General features: G+C 40.0%; 2 protein-coding genes across 18 annotated transcripts in view; one reads left to right on the top strand and one right to left on the bottom strand.

Moving 5' to 3' along the window:
• Positions 1 to 112: 112 nt before the first annotated feature.
• On the bottom strand, positions 113 to 7,508 carry LOC143899777 (WD repeat-containing protein 44). 6 transcript variants are annotated; one of them, XM_077410349.1, is made up of 7 exons: positions 7,128 to 7,508; positions 6,808 to 7,029; positions 6,041 to 6,209; positions 5,089 to 5,757; positions 4,898 to 5,032; positions 4,425 to 4,712; positions 113 to 4,331 (listed from the first exon to the last, which is right to left on the bottom strand). In XM_077410349.1, exons 4-7 carry the CDS (start codon positions 5,683 to 5,685, stop codon positions 2,598 to 2,600), a joined length of 2,754 nt encoding a protein of 917 aa, XP_077266475.1. In that variant the 5' UTR covers positions 5,686 to 5,757; positions 6,041 to 6,209; positions 6,808 to 7,029; positions 7,128 to 7,508; the 3' UTR covers positions 113 to 2,597. The 6 variants fall into 6 exon arrangements, with proteins under 6 accessions (XP_077266475.1, XP_077266473.1, XP_077266474.1 ...); XM_077410347.1 differs by lacking the exon at positions 6,808 to 7,029 and having other exon boundaries at positions 5,089 to 5,249; positions 5,373 to 5,757; XM_077410348.1 differs by lacking the exon at positions 6,808 to 7,029 and having other exon boundaries at positions 5,122 to 5,249; positions 5,373 to 5,757.
• Positions 7,509 to 8,876: 1,368 nt separating this feature from the next.
• Fmr1 (synaptic functional regulator FMR1) overlaps positions 8,877 to 12,984 on the top strand; it is an 11,894-nt gene continuing 7,786 nt past the window's right edge. For 9 of the 12 annotated variants that reach the window (XR_013257616.1, XR_013257615.1, XM_077410537.1 and 6 more), the window contains exons 1-6: positions 8,877 to 9,031; positions 9,500 to 9,552; positions 10,461 to 10,620; positions 10,849 to 11,012; positions 11,217 to 11,382; positions 11,657 to 11,727. Coding sequence is in view for 10 of the 12 variants with exons in the window: in XM_077410537.1 (XP_077266663.1) it covers positions 8,981 to 9,031; positions 9,500 to 9,552; positions 10,461 to 10,620; positions 10,849 to 11,012; positions 11,217 to 11,382; positions 11,657 to 11,727 (665 nt within the window). In the remaining 2 variants the exon portion in view is untranslated. The remainder of the gene's footprint in view (positions 9,032 to 9,499; positions 9,553 to 10,460; positions 10,621 to 10,848; positions 11,013 to 11,216; positions 11,383 to 11,656; positions 11,728 to 12,984) is intronic. The other 3 variants (XM_077410539.1, XM_077410534.1, XM_077410532.1) reach the window with 1 other exon arrangement.

The following is a 12,984-nucleotide window of genomic DNA, read 5'->3' as shown; positions in this document are numbered from 1 at the left end:
TGTACAAACGGCCGGTGTAAACTATAGGCCTATAAATACTTACCGACATTTTTCTCTAACTTTTGTTCAACGTTGACCCGTTGGATATTTTCACGTTATTGATACAACAATATCGATGCGCTATAATTATATATTTACAATTTGCGTTTACACAAAATAATACGTACACGTCTTCCCTGCATATACTTACACTGTAATCGCGATACACGTTAAACGTATTTTACGCTATCTGTGAAACTCGTATCTGCCTCCATTACTGCAAATGTTAATCATTTTACAATTGTGGCTATAAACTTGATCCGATTCGAATATACATATACATATTTCGACGTCTTATGAGTGATTATGGCCAGTATAGTTTGTTCTTATATTTAAAACCGTCTTAAGTATGTACAATCTTAAAACGTTATCAACCACGCGCAGAGCCGTATTAGTATCCGAAGACATTACTTAAGACGGTCTTGAATAATAATATATATACTTAAGAACGAACTATGAATACGAGCCTTCGGTTTCCAAATTACATATATAACTACCCCGCGAAGAAACGTGTGCAAATATTGTACAATACGTGCATCCATTCACGTGAAAGAACGTTCACGCAATCCTAAGATGATTCCTTATTATAACACAGCGTTCTTGCCGGCATAAACGTTCTAAATATTTGCACAAAAATTGAGAACGTTAATTAAAAGTTTAACGGTTGCACACGTCGTTCGATATTTAGAAGCAACATCACTCCAGCGAACAGCGAAACAACGATATTCAACAGTTATGTACATGTATTATACTGTTTATCATATTTTACGTACCAAAAAAGATGCTCGTTATCTGAAGACTTCTCAGCAAACAGAGAATATGCTACGTAATACAGGAGTACATATTTACCGGTTTATGTATAATAAAACTCTGACACATTTTTTAATTATATCACACGTATTTCGCACGTTCTTTCTAAATTTAATTTTGCAAATATTCCGCCAAGATACGTCTTCATAACGCTGCTATTTTGCTGAAATATTATTTAGAGTATTTAGAGATTTCGTCATATATACGAGTTGCTTTCCATTTACGTCAAAACTCAGATACGTCTCACTTGTGGTCATTCTGTCTTTCGTATTCATTACGTCCCAAAAAGGATAGAACGACGTCACAAGTGAGACGTATCTGAGTTTTGATGTAAATGGAAAGCATGCATCTAATATTATAAATCTTTTCCTATCGGGGTAAGCATGTGCAAAAAAAAAGTGTGCATATAATCTCAAACAAAGAGTATCAAACGCTGTCCTTTCGCGCGACCTATATACATGTGAATAATAATTTCCGTTCTTACAATTGGCAGAACGCGAAAGTACACATTTTGCATCGATCGTAATCCAATATATCTTATGTACGATATTAAACTCTAGATAAGCGAGTACCGTGAGCATATATGACAATTTTTACATAAAGTATCAATGTACGAGATATAAACTACATATGTACGCTTAATCACGGTAACTAACGTTGTATGTGTGTTATATGTATATAGCGCAATGTCCACGTGTAGCGTGTCTCGTATGCGTTATTTAAAATTTCACGATAAAGAGATACGGCGTTTTATTACACTTTTTAAAATGCGTAAAAAAAAAAAAACAACGCACGTATGATACATTTTAGTTTTAAAACATCTTTAATATTGTCTTCGATGTGTTACGCTATCTTACAACTATTATGTTCTCGACAAGAACACGATTTAGAAAGCATTAGAATTTTGCAAAATCTGATTCGATGTTTGTAAAAATTAGCAATCCCTATTTAACGTTTCGCACTACCAATAAATAATCAAGTCACTTTTATAGATCTGAGAGATCTTTGACATATAACGAATGAAAGGAGCTATTCTCGGATATTTTGCCATCATCCGTACACTTCCTTTTTATACTTCGTTTTCACCAAGGTGCTCTCGTCTTCATTGTGCCTTTATCGTACATACAGTGTATAAGAACACGTCGAACGTTGTGGCATGTCCACACACTAACGACTTATCGCTATCGTATTATGATATAATTTTGATAAATCTCTCTTGTGGAATATTAGTAACTTTTATCTCTTTTTTTTTTCATGGACCAGCACTGTCGCGAGTCGGATACGAAGGAAGCAAAAAATGAAAATAATTTTTCAGACATCCGTTGGAAATATGCAAGTATGTATACGCAAACGTTGTTTCATCTAACGCAATAAAACTTTCAGGGAAATTTACACTGCGGTATTATGTATTAATTTGGAATTGACAGATATCAGTTGTTTTTAAACTTTTACGTGCACGATTTTAAGAAAGAAATATTTGTCATTGATATACATACATACATACATACATATATATATGTATATAAATCCGTTAAAACTATTTACATGCACACCGGCGCACGCATACTCACAAAGATTAAGTATAATGCTTGTACCTGGCATAAAAAAAACCGTTAAGGAAAAAGGTTGTACGCACGTCTGGTATTTCTCGTTCGAGACAAACCTATAAGCGGCGAAAGGAGGCAAGGGAACGCCGTCACGCACCAAAATACGCTCGTACATATACGTTAACCGTACGTTACGTTACATTATGCAAGTGCAGATGCCGGTAGGGAACTGTGCTTCGGTTTTGTCTTGTTTAAAAAAACCTTTATACACCCATTGAAATCGGCGCTTACGAGAACGTGGCCTCCGCAACCCTTAGTGCGTTGCTCGACGACAGGATCAACGGGAATGACACTTACGTTGCAACTATCCACGCCTTTCTCCTCTTTGCTTTCCCCGTGTTCTCTCGCTTCGATTTGCTTGATAATACTGTCTGGCGTCGGTGCAAACACGGCACACGTTACTACGGCGTTATGCGCCTTTATGCCCTCCCAGAAATCATTTCGATCCCTACGAACGCTAGAAAATTTGGAATAATCGTGATGGGTCTTCCAGATATAAATGCACTGATTTTCAGAACCGCTAACTATATATTGCCCGTCTGGGCTGAAACTCGCTTTAATTTGACTACTGACGTTGACATATCCCTTGTATTTGCATGACAAGTTTAAGTCTCTCAGATCGTACAGACGAATGCGACTGTCGTTCGATGTAACCAATATCTTGTCTTCTCCCGGCATAGGCTCGATTCCACTGATCTTGCGACCGGTGGAATTTTTCCCCCTTGTCGATCGGACGTGTATCTGAGTATGGTACTTCAATTGATCGGTATTGTAAAATATGCAACGACCATCGTACGACCCTACAACCGCGAACTTCCCATTTTGACAAAAGTTGGCCGCGGTAATCAACTTTGTTTGTCCGTCCACTTCGTTCCATACCGCGACCTTTTTATCTGGAATATTCCATAGGCGTAATTTGCCGTCCAGAGATCCTGAGAGAAAATATCGATCGTCTCGTGGATGGAATACTATGGCGGTGACAAAGTCGATGTGTTGAAAGCAACACAGGCATTCCTTGCGGGATATGTGCCAAAGCCGTACAGTTTTGTCCATCGACGAGGATAAAACGAAATAGTTCTTAGACCACGAGACGTCGAGCAAGTCCGAGGTATGGCCGGTATATGTGCAAAAGGGCTTTGGCATGAACGGACTTTTCGTTCCTTCTATCTCACTGAAGGCACTAGCCACGATGTTAGGATCTTCCATGGATTGCTGCGAGACTAAAGATTCCTGTGAAGGAGTAGGACTGACTTTCTCCGCGTTATACTTGGTTCGCATGTCCTGAAAATACGTAAAAGCGTCTCGCAGAACCCAGATTCGTAGAACGCGATCTTGTCCCGCGGTGGCCAACAGTCGGCCGCAGGCTGAAAACTTCATGCACCAGACCGGTCCTACGTGTTCCCCGCTAAGATCTTGAACGTGCTGCAGACAACTAAACTCGTACGGACCTTTGTGGCTGTTCGATGCCTTCAATTTTATGTACTGTTGTTCACCGGGATAAACTTCGTCCACTATGTCCATGACATCTTCTTTATGTCTCGCGTGCGACACTTCTTGCGCGATAGATTTGGCTTTGTTCATCGTCTTTTTTACAGTCGATCCTAGAAATCGTTTCAACTTCTGCGTCCGCTTACGAACTCTGTCTACGGATACATCTTCGTCCGGGGGTATACTAGACATTTTACTATCTACGCTTTCTTCATCGCTCTCTTTTTCCTTCTCCAGACTAGACATGCTTATGTATTTAGATTTAGTGAGTCTCATAATGTGTAATGACAAAGGATTGATACACTGCGGTAATTTATCTTCCGCTATACTTAATGGCACCTGTTCCCCTGTGTCTAAATTCGTTACAGGCACTTGTTCCAGAATTTCCTGCAAGAACAGATGGCACTTGAAAATATCGTTTCATTAATATTCTTAATATGAAAACGAAGTATCTGCGTTTAGGATAATCAATCAACAAACCATATCGGTAAGGCGCTTGCCAGAATCCGTCCTAGTCCTTACAAACATATTTAATTGCTTAATCATATCTTGATCACCGGCAGATTTACGCCTTTCTTTGGAACCCTGTGGACTCACGCCCGAGAGCTTATGCGGACCTAGAGAATAACGGCCGATACTGTTGCTCGACGCCGATCCTAACGGACTACTAGATTTTTCGCTCGATCGACTAAGCAGCTCTGCTTTCATTCTTTCTACCCTTTCTAATTCCTCGGTAGATGGGCCTTCTGCTTTCAATTTATCTTCATCCTAACAAAAAAATACATATGTATACATACGTGTGTGTGTGTGTGGGGAGGGATGTGAGTATGTGTATGTGTACGTATATCTATCTGGAAAAGACGCGACATTACAAGCAACGTTTTTTTTTAATGGGAAACATCCAACAAACGTACTTTCTTCGTTGCAAACAAAAAGACGAAAAGAGTATTTACTTGCGGCTTAACGACGTATTGGCCTTTCGTCGCGGATCGGATATCGAGAGAGTGCTCGAATTCTTTAGTTATTGATTCTATAGTACTCGCTGGACTTGGAAGCGGCGACGCGGGAACAAGTACCTCTGCGGAAGGCTGAAATTACGTGCGTAGAATAAGTTACACATCTACGTCGTGGACTGTTAACGTACCGTTAACAAAAAAATAATCGCGATGAATCTTACAGCGAGATCACCCGCGGTACTTGTCTTTGTTTTCTTTTTACGACGTGGTGGAGCAACGGGTACACCAGGCATCGCAACATCTTCCACTGATTTTCCGTTATTCTTTGTACTAGCGATGACATCGGGTTCTTGAAGCATAACAGTCTTATCACTTTGCGAGTGAGAAGCATAATTGGATCTACCGTTAACAGAGGATTCCTGCAGGACATCCCCCGATAACGTAAGGACGCTGGAAGACTGGGACACCTTACCAGAGGTTGTGTCCTCGTCTTTGCTTGGAATACTAGCAACGGAGGACATCTGACCTTCGCGGGTAAGGGCGGCAGGAGGAGGGCACTGGGATATACCAGATACAAGTACGCCAGAAGCGTTATCTGCGACTCCCGCCAAAATTCGGCCCACTCGCCCTAAAGAGGTCATACTTTGTAAACTAAGAGTGTCATGTTCTATAATTCTGAACGGATGGGTCGTTTTTGAAGGAGTAGGATAAACACCCTCGATGGAAGATGTCTGACTATCCGGAGGAGAACTGTTAATCGGAATATCGTCATCTTCTGTTTGCATGCGTTGTCGAAGCTCACGAAATCTTCTTCTGCCTACAGTTTTGTCTGTGGTGGCGTCTCTACCATCCTCGGCCTGTAAAAGAATATATATATATATACATGTGTGTGTGTGTGTGTGTGTGCGTGTGTGTAATATTAAAATTTGCCTTCCCTCTAAAGGATGTATTCCACTTTATATCACAAGATTATATATAAAAGATATATGCATGTCTCAAAACAAGTTTATTCCGACATCAAAAAATAATAAGCAACATATATTTCCTGCTTTGTAATTTTTCTAGAAAATCCAATGTGATATACAATGGATACAATCGTGGAACATTTACGTGCAAGTACTATTACGACGAAATACTCACAAGTTTTTCTTTATTTTGCTCAGAATCTGCAGACACGCGGCTCTTTGGTTCGATACGCGGTTTTGGTTCGGCAGGCCTTACAAAGACACAATCATCCTCCTGTTTGCAAACTTGTAGCGCTTTAGCATTCTGACTTTCGGCACCGGTAGAATCGCGCTGTTTAACTTTTCTGCAAATAAAAAAAAATTTAATATACGTAACGTGGAAAGTTAAGGCTCTGTTGTGGACATCCACCCTATATAACAAGGTTTAAACAAAAGATCGAGAGAGAGAGAGAGAGAAACGTACGTTAATATTCAATAAAAAAAAATGAGCGTTGCTAAAGAATAAATGTTTCTCGCACGGTCAACAGCGATTGACTCTTAATTAACCTGTTTTCCTTTACGTGTTAATATAATTAATTGTAACGTACATTATTATTATATTTTAATTACTTATGCATAGCGTGTTTAATCGCAAGCTTTATATAATGTAGCAAAGTGGTTGTACTAATCATAGCTGTGTAACAAATCCATGGAAATAAAGTTTAAGGCACGTGGATAATAAATGCGATACACATTGGCGATTTATAACATATATTTCTACAAGTAGATGCGTCGTGAGTCGTGAGTCACGACTTTGATCGTGCTATACGACTTTAAACGTCTTGGAGGATGACAGTTGCGCGATAGTTACAACACGTCGAGAAAATCCACGTTACCCACGCAAATGCAAAAGTCCGCGTACACATACGAGGAAAATGCGTGCGGCCGTGAGAGCGTACATACATAAAGGTAGAAATAAAATGATATCACGTCGACACGGTACTCGTGTCGTGGAGACGTGAGTCGTGACTCGTGAATCGCGGAGTCATGTCGCGATGTCGCGAGGTGAATGTCGTGTCGACATGACTCCATCCTCGAACAATCGCACGCGGGGTAAAAACACGGTCTCGGTTAGACATACGTACATACAACGCATAACGTACGAAAATGCATACGATGAATCATCTGTAAGAAAATACGCGCGAGATTTAAGTCATTCAAGTATTTGCGATTCGTGACATAATCCGCGCAGCGCGGAGTCAGGGGACGGAGGCGACACGTACCGCGACGCGCGATGAAACGAGTCGTCCTCCGCGTCGAAAAACTCCTCGGAATCGCTGCTACCCGACATTGTCGTCCGCAGAGAATAATAGGCGAGAGCAGCCTCGTCCTCGCACGCATTGGAATCGTCGGCGCACGTCACGCGCGTCGCTGAGCCGCGAAGAAAAAAACCGGAGCTGGGTAGGAGCGATCGCGCGAACGTAAACTGCACGGAAACATGTTTCGACTTGCAGCTTACAGCTCCAACACAACACCACCCTGGGTTCAATAGGTTACCCTGGTTAGCGATCAGTGCGATCACTGGTGACACTGGTTAATTCTGTTATTAGGTTATTACGATGGCTCGCTAATGCCCACGAGTGCCAATACCGCTAACCGCTAACCGCTACTCGCCACTCGCCACTCGCCAGTGATAATACTGATAATAAAGTCCTATAGTTCTAAAGGTGCCTAGTGCCTAGTGCCTAGGCCTACTGATGGACGCGGCATAATGCCGCGCGCGGCGACGCGGTAACCAATCACCGTCTTGCTTTTCCGTTCTACTTCCGGTTCCGGCAGTTATGTATGTATGTACTACAACGGAAAGGCAGATGGTGATTGGTTACCGCGGTGCCGCGTTTATCAGTAGGCACCTTAATAATAGCTACAATCTGCGTGTCGTAAAGTCGTGAGTCGTAAGAATTGACCAATCACAGTCGATTATACTCCTCAAATTCAATTGTGATTGGTTAATTATTACGACTCACGACTTTACGACTCGCATTGTAGACCTACCCTAGGTGACACGGTGCGACACTGTGCGACACACTCGAACACTGTGTACGAGTGTTTGTTGGAACGCAAAACTCGACCATTGTGGACACATTTATATTTTCGCAAGGATTTTTCACCAAAATAATTTTAAAGCAGTAAAGCCAATTTCACCAACCACAATTAGCTTAACCGACGGTTAAAGTTAGCAGGATTGACCAATAGAAAGCAGGGTGGATTAATTTCTATTGGTCAATTCTGCTAACTTTAACCATCGGTTAAGCTAACTGCGGTTGGTGAAATTGGCCCTAAATAAGTTATGTTTAATGTGAAAGCAGTAAAAAGGTGTTATGTTTAAACAAATAAAATAAATAAAAAACTAATGCTGATATAAAAGATTGGCAACAATGCCTACAGAACACACTCGAACTCTACACCGCGGCTGTGTCGAGATGTGCTTCGCTGTGTCGTTGTTGGAAAGCACTGTGTCTGACGCTGTGCCACGCAGTGTCGCCTATGTTCCTTGCTGGAAAGCACCTCTAAGCATAAGTGCACATTTACAATAGGTGTTTTAAGGGCAATCCAGACAAACTTGCATAGCGCATAAACATAAGCATAAGAAAACTGATTGGTCCATATGCATGTGCATAAGGAAATAGACCACGCCGTTTCTTTATGCATATGGTTACGCACCTATGCAAGTTTGTCTGGATTGACCTTTAAGCCCTGAAGCCTTGTGTCCACGATGCTAAAACTGCGTCCGAGTTTCGGTTTAAGCCATCACGCAACTTGCAGCTCTTACAGAAAAGCAGCAGTTTCATTGGCTTAAACCGAAACTCGGACGCAGTTCTAGCATCGAGGAGGTGTAGATGGCCCTTTATAGAAACGGAAAGAGAACGCTAGGGTTTTCTTTCACGAGAGATCGATACGCTCGGTAGTTGACACCACTGGCCGATACTGGCTCGGCGCTGCCCAATACTAGCTCGGCGTCATGGAAAAGAGTCGCGCGATTGGCGCACGGGAAATTCTCAGCCCCAAGCTCGTGCAGGCGCCCGCTCTTCGGCATGCCTGTCGCAAAGGAGCCGAACCGTCACACAAAAGCAAGATGGAGGATCTCACAGTCGAAGTATGCGGCGAAAACGGAGCGTATTATAAGGTTCGTTCTGTGAAAAGTATACAAAAGAGCGGGCGGAGGCCTCGGGCGGTCGATAAGCCGAGCCGCGAGCCGCGGTGCGGTCGTAATCTCGCGGTACGGGAGCTCGTACTTCGCGAATGCACGGTCCTCAAATGTTCGCGAGGTAACGCGGCTTCCTTCGACGCCATGTCTCGTTTGACAGGGCGTGATTTTTCCTCGGCTCGCGTCGTCGTGCATTTGCGCGAGCGGCACCCGTGCGCCAAGCCCCGAAAGCTTCGTTGGCGATATCCCGACGTCACGCCACGCGGACCCGTAGACGCTGGTTGCCCTCCCCGCGATCTCCTTCCACCTCACCCGTCTTCCCCCTTCGATCCGACGAGTCGCGATTTTACATTCGACTGCCCTGCGCTACCCGCTACACTCCTGCGATGATTCCTACAAAGACAACTTACTACGTGATTCGTGCATAACTTTTTTTCCTTTTTTCAGGCCTTTGTCACCGATGTCTTTGACGACGAAGTTTTGGTAACTTTCGAGAATGAGTAAGTTTCTTTCTTGATTCGTCACGTTTGACAAGAACGTGTATTTTTTTCCCCTTGCACGTCGATGCCATGTTTTGTCGCCAACGTCTTATCGCGCGTCTTTAGAGGCTGTGTTAGATACCTTTATCTTTACCCTTACTTTTTGATTTATCCATATAATTTATGTTATCCATGTCTCTTTTGTTTCTCACTGTAGAATGCTAGAACGTCACTCACACGCGTCGACAAATCCTACACACAGTTTTATTTCACATTTCTTGATATAGAATAATATATTATTTTGTATTTTGTACGTTTACACGCATGCATACCGATACGTCTGGGTAGCGATCGTGTAACTGTTTCCTTAGAGCGAAAACGTGAAAAGTGAAAAGTCATATAACTATCTCTTTCTCGTGGTGTTGAAAACATGATCGAGCCCCTGATATTTACAACTATATAATATTCGTTGACCGAGCAAAATTATTAATAACTTACTCATCTTCTTTTTCCTCTTCTTCTGTACGCATTAATCAAATATATCAATGGAAAAGATATAGATGCGCATGAAAAAAAGTAGAATGGGAAACTTTCCTAATTACAAAAATCGTAATACGTGTAAAATGTTGAAAAATTTATCGTTAAAAATTATAATACAGAGTGTACATTGTGCTTCGTGTACAATGTATAAATAATCTACACGTTTGTGTGTTTGTGTGTATGTGTGTAGTGTAAATATTGTAGAATAACTTAGTTGCATATGTTTGAATATAGGTGTACACGTGTACACCTTTCTTTCTGCTTCACATATATTATAATATTTACCAGAGAACGTGCTCTTGTGCAACGTGAATAGATAACGCATGCCAAACGTATAATATGCGTAATGGTATAACTTGAGCTAATCAAATGTCGAATGCACGTTCCAGCTGGCAACCCGAATCGAAATTCCCATTTGCTCAAGTCCGTCTACCTCCAAAAGATGGTTCCAAGACAGAATTTCAGGAGAACCAGGAGATTGAAGTATTCTCTAGATCTAACGATCAAGAAGCGTGGGGCTGGTGGAAAGCGCTTATCAAGGTAGAAAAAGTAATGCATTGGCAAATGGCGACAAGTACAAATATAGTGCCTATGCTAATATCTCACATATATACTTGTGTGAAAATATATGAAAGTTTGACGTGTACATATGTGATTGTGTACATATGTACTTTTGATAATGTAATTTTCAAAAGCATAAGCGTTATTAGATTCTCTCTTTCTTTTCTGCCGTTCTTCTCTTTCTGTATTAAATCTTTTACGTATATGATTCTTTAGATGAGTAAAGGAGGTTTTCAAGTAGTTGAATACTTGGGATGGGACTACACGTATACCGAAATTGTAGCTAGTGAGCGACTGAGAGCCAAAAATCCAAATCCCCCTATTGACAAAAATACATTTCACAAGATCGAAATTGAAGTACCTGAAGAGCTCAGAGAATTGTAAGTAGAAATATTACTTTTTAAAAGAAAGAAGGAAATAGTAATACGTTGTTGTGTACATTTAAGTTATCTATATTTACTTTTAGGTGTACATTATTATATAGATAGCGAGTTATATAGACAACTTTACTCAAAATTTGCTTTGGGTCGTATTCCTTATATAAAGCGGAAGGAAGTAATTAAATCAATTGTATTGTATTGCAGCGCAAAGATGGACAATGCACATAAGGAATTTCAAAAAGCGATAGGGGCGGCAGTGTGCCGATATGTGCCTGAACGAGGAGTACTGCTGGCCATCTCCCGTCATGAAAATATACATCGTCACAGTAGCATGCTCCAAGAAATGCACTTTAGAAACTTATCGCAAAAGGTAACGTGGTTTTTATATCGGTATATTAGAAAAATTGTTTATATAAGAGAAGTGGTCCCTCCCAACACGTTGTTAAGAAACGTTTGTAACGTTTGTAATGTATGATATGTATTTATATAGACTGTTTAACAACGTGGTGAAGATGCTTTTCTCAAGTATTGAAAATGTATTCTTTTTGCAATTAAGCATCTATACGATATCTCAAATATCTCTTTTAAAGAAAAACTTTGCGTGTACATATTTTGATTTTTTTTTCTTTACAAATATTCCACAGGTTTTGCTATTGAAGAGAACAGAAGAAGCAGCGCGTCAACTTGAGTCCACTAAACTTCAAACAATAGGGGGGTAAGTTATTAATATTTAATCACTTTTTGTAAATAATAAAAAAATCTTGTGAGATTGTTTACCTGCTCTTGTCCATGTACTGTCCTGGTTACCATCCTGTCTGTGGTTTGCATTTACTGGCAGAAAATCAGATCACAAGATTTCTAATCATCAATTGATATGTACGCTTTAGTATCACATAACTTCATGTATACGATTACACAGGCACATCATAAGTAGTGTTTACCATTCATCTTGATTTTTTTTTCTTTCATCTTTGTCACAAATACGTGATATATATATATATATATATATATATATATATATATATATATTATAGATAGAATATTTAATATAAATTTTTAAGGTTTGCATATAATTGTGTTTATTTGAATTTCCTTCTGTTATACGACAGAACAAGTGCAAGTACGAAAAAGATCTCATGTGCACTAAAATTCATTTAATCTTTCCGTTATGGCAGATACCTTTTGCTAAAACAATATTAGATTCAAAGCATGATCATATGCATTGCAGACACAATCATTACTACGTGTTTTATTTCAACATTTATTTTAAGAAGGGAATGCTATATTAAGTTTGCTAACCAAGTATATCAAAGTAGCTCGTGACGTCTTTCAGTCAAAATATATCAAAGTGTATTATATATGATAAAACTATATAAATATTCTGATCACTCCTTGAATTTATTCTGCCTTTAATCTTTACTCGTAATATTACACATTTCGACAGATAGAAGAAATGCTCTAATAGATATGCATCTCGTAATAAAGAAAAAAATTTATTAGTAGAGACATCCATATCTAAGAAAGGCATATTATATAAAATTACTAGAAATAATTATAACGTAGCGTACAAAATATCCCAAATTTATAGAAAACATTTTGGAGTAGCTGAAGAATCTCTATGTCCAAAACATCGTACGGCAGATGGGACATGGATATACTCACGCACATATACATTTATTCGGTATATTTTATAACATCGCAGCGTATATTTTATACATATATATGTCACACACACACACACACACACTTGATATATAATATTTAATTTTCAATAAAATTGATCGTTGCGAAAACACTGACGTGTGTGTGTGTGTGTGTATGTGTGTGTGTGTGTGTGTGTGTAGAAATAATAATCTACAGCTCCCTTTATTATTGTGTTAAAGTATCGTAATTCACAATAACAATCTAGCTCGGTATGTATCTTAATAAGGCGGGTACGTGTGTTCCATGTGAGCGTGTTCCATGAATGAAT

Source organism: Temnothorax americanus, unplaced genomic scaffold, assembly GCF_048541705.1.
Source record: "Temnothorax americanus isolate GAGA-0224 unplaced genomic scaffold, ASM4854170v1 Scaffold29, whole genome shotgun sequence".
Lineage (NCBI taxonomy): Eukaryota > Metazoa > Arthropoda > Insecta > Hymenoptera > Formicidae > Temnothorax > Temnothorax americanus.
This window is presented reverse-complemented; position numbering and strand designations above follow the sequence as displayed.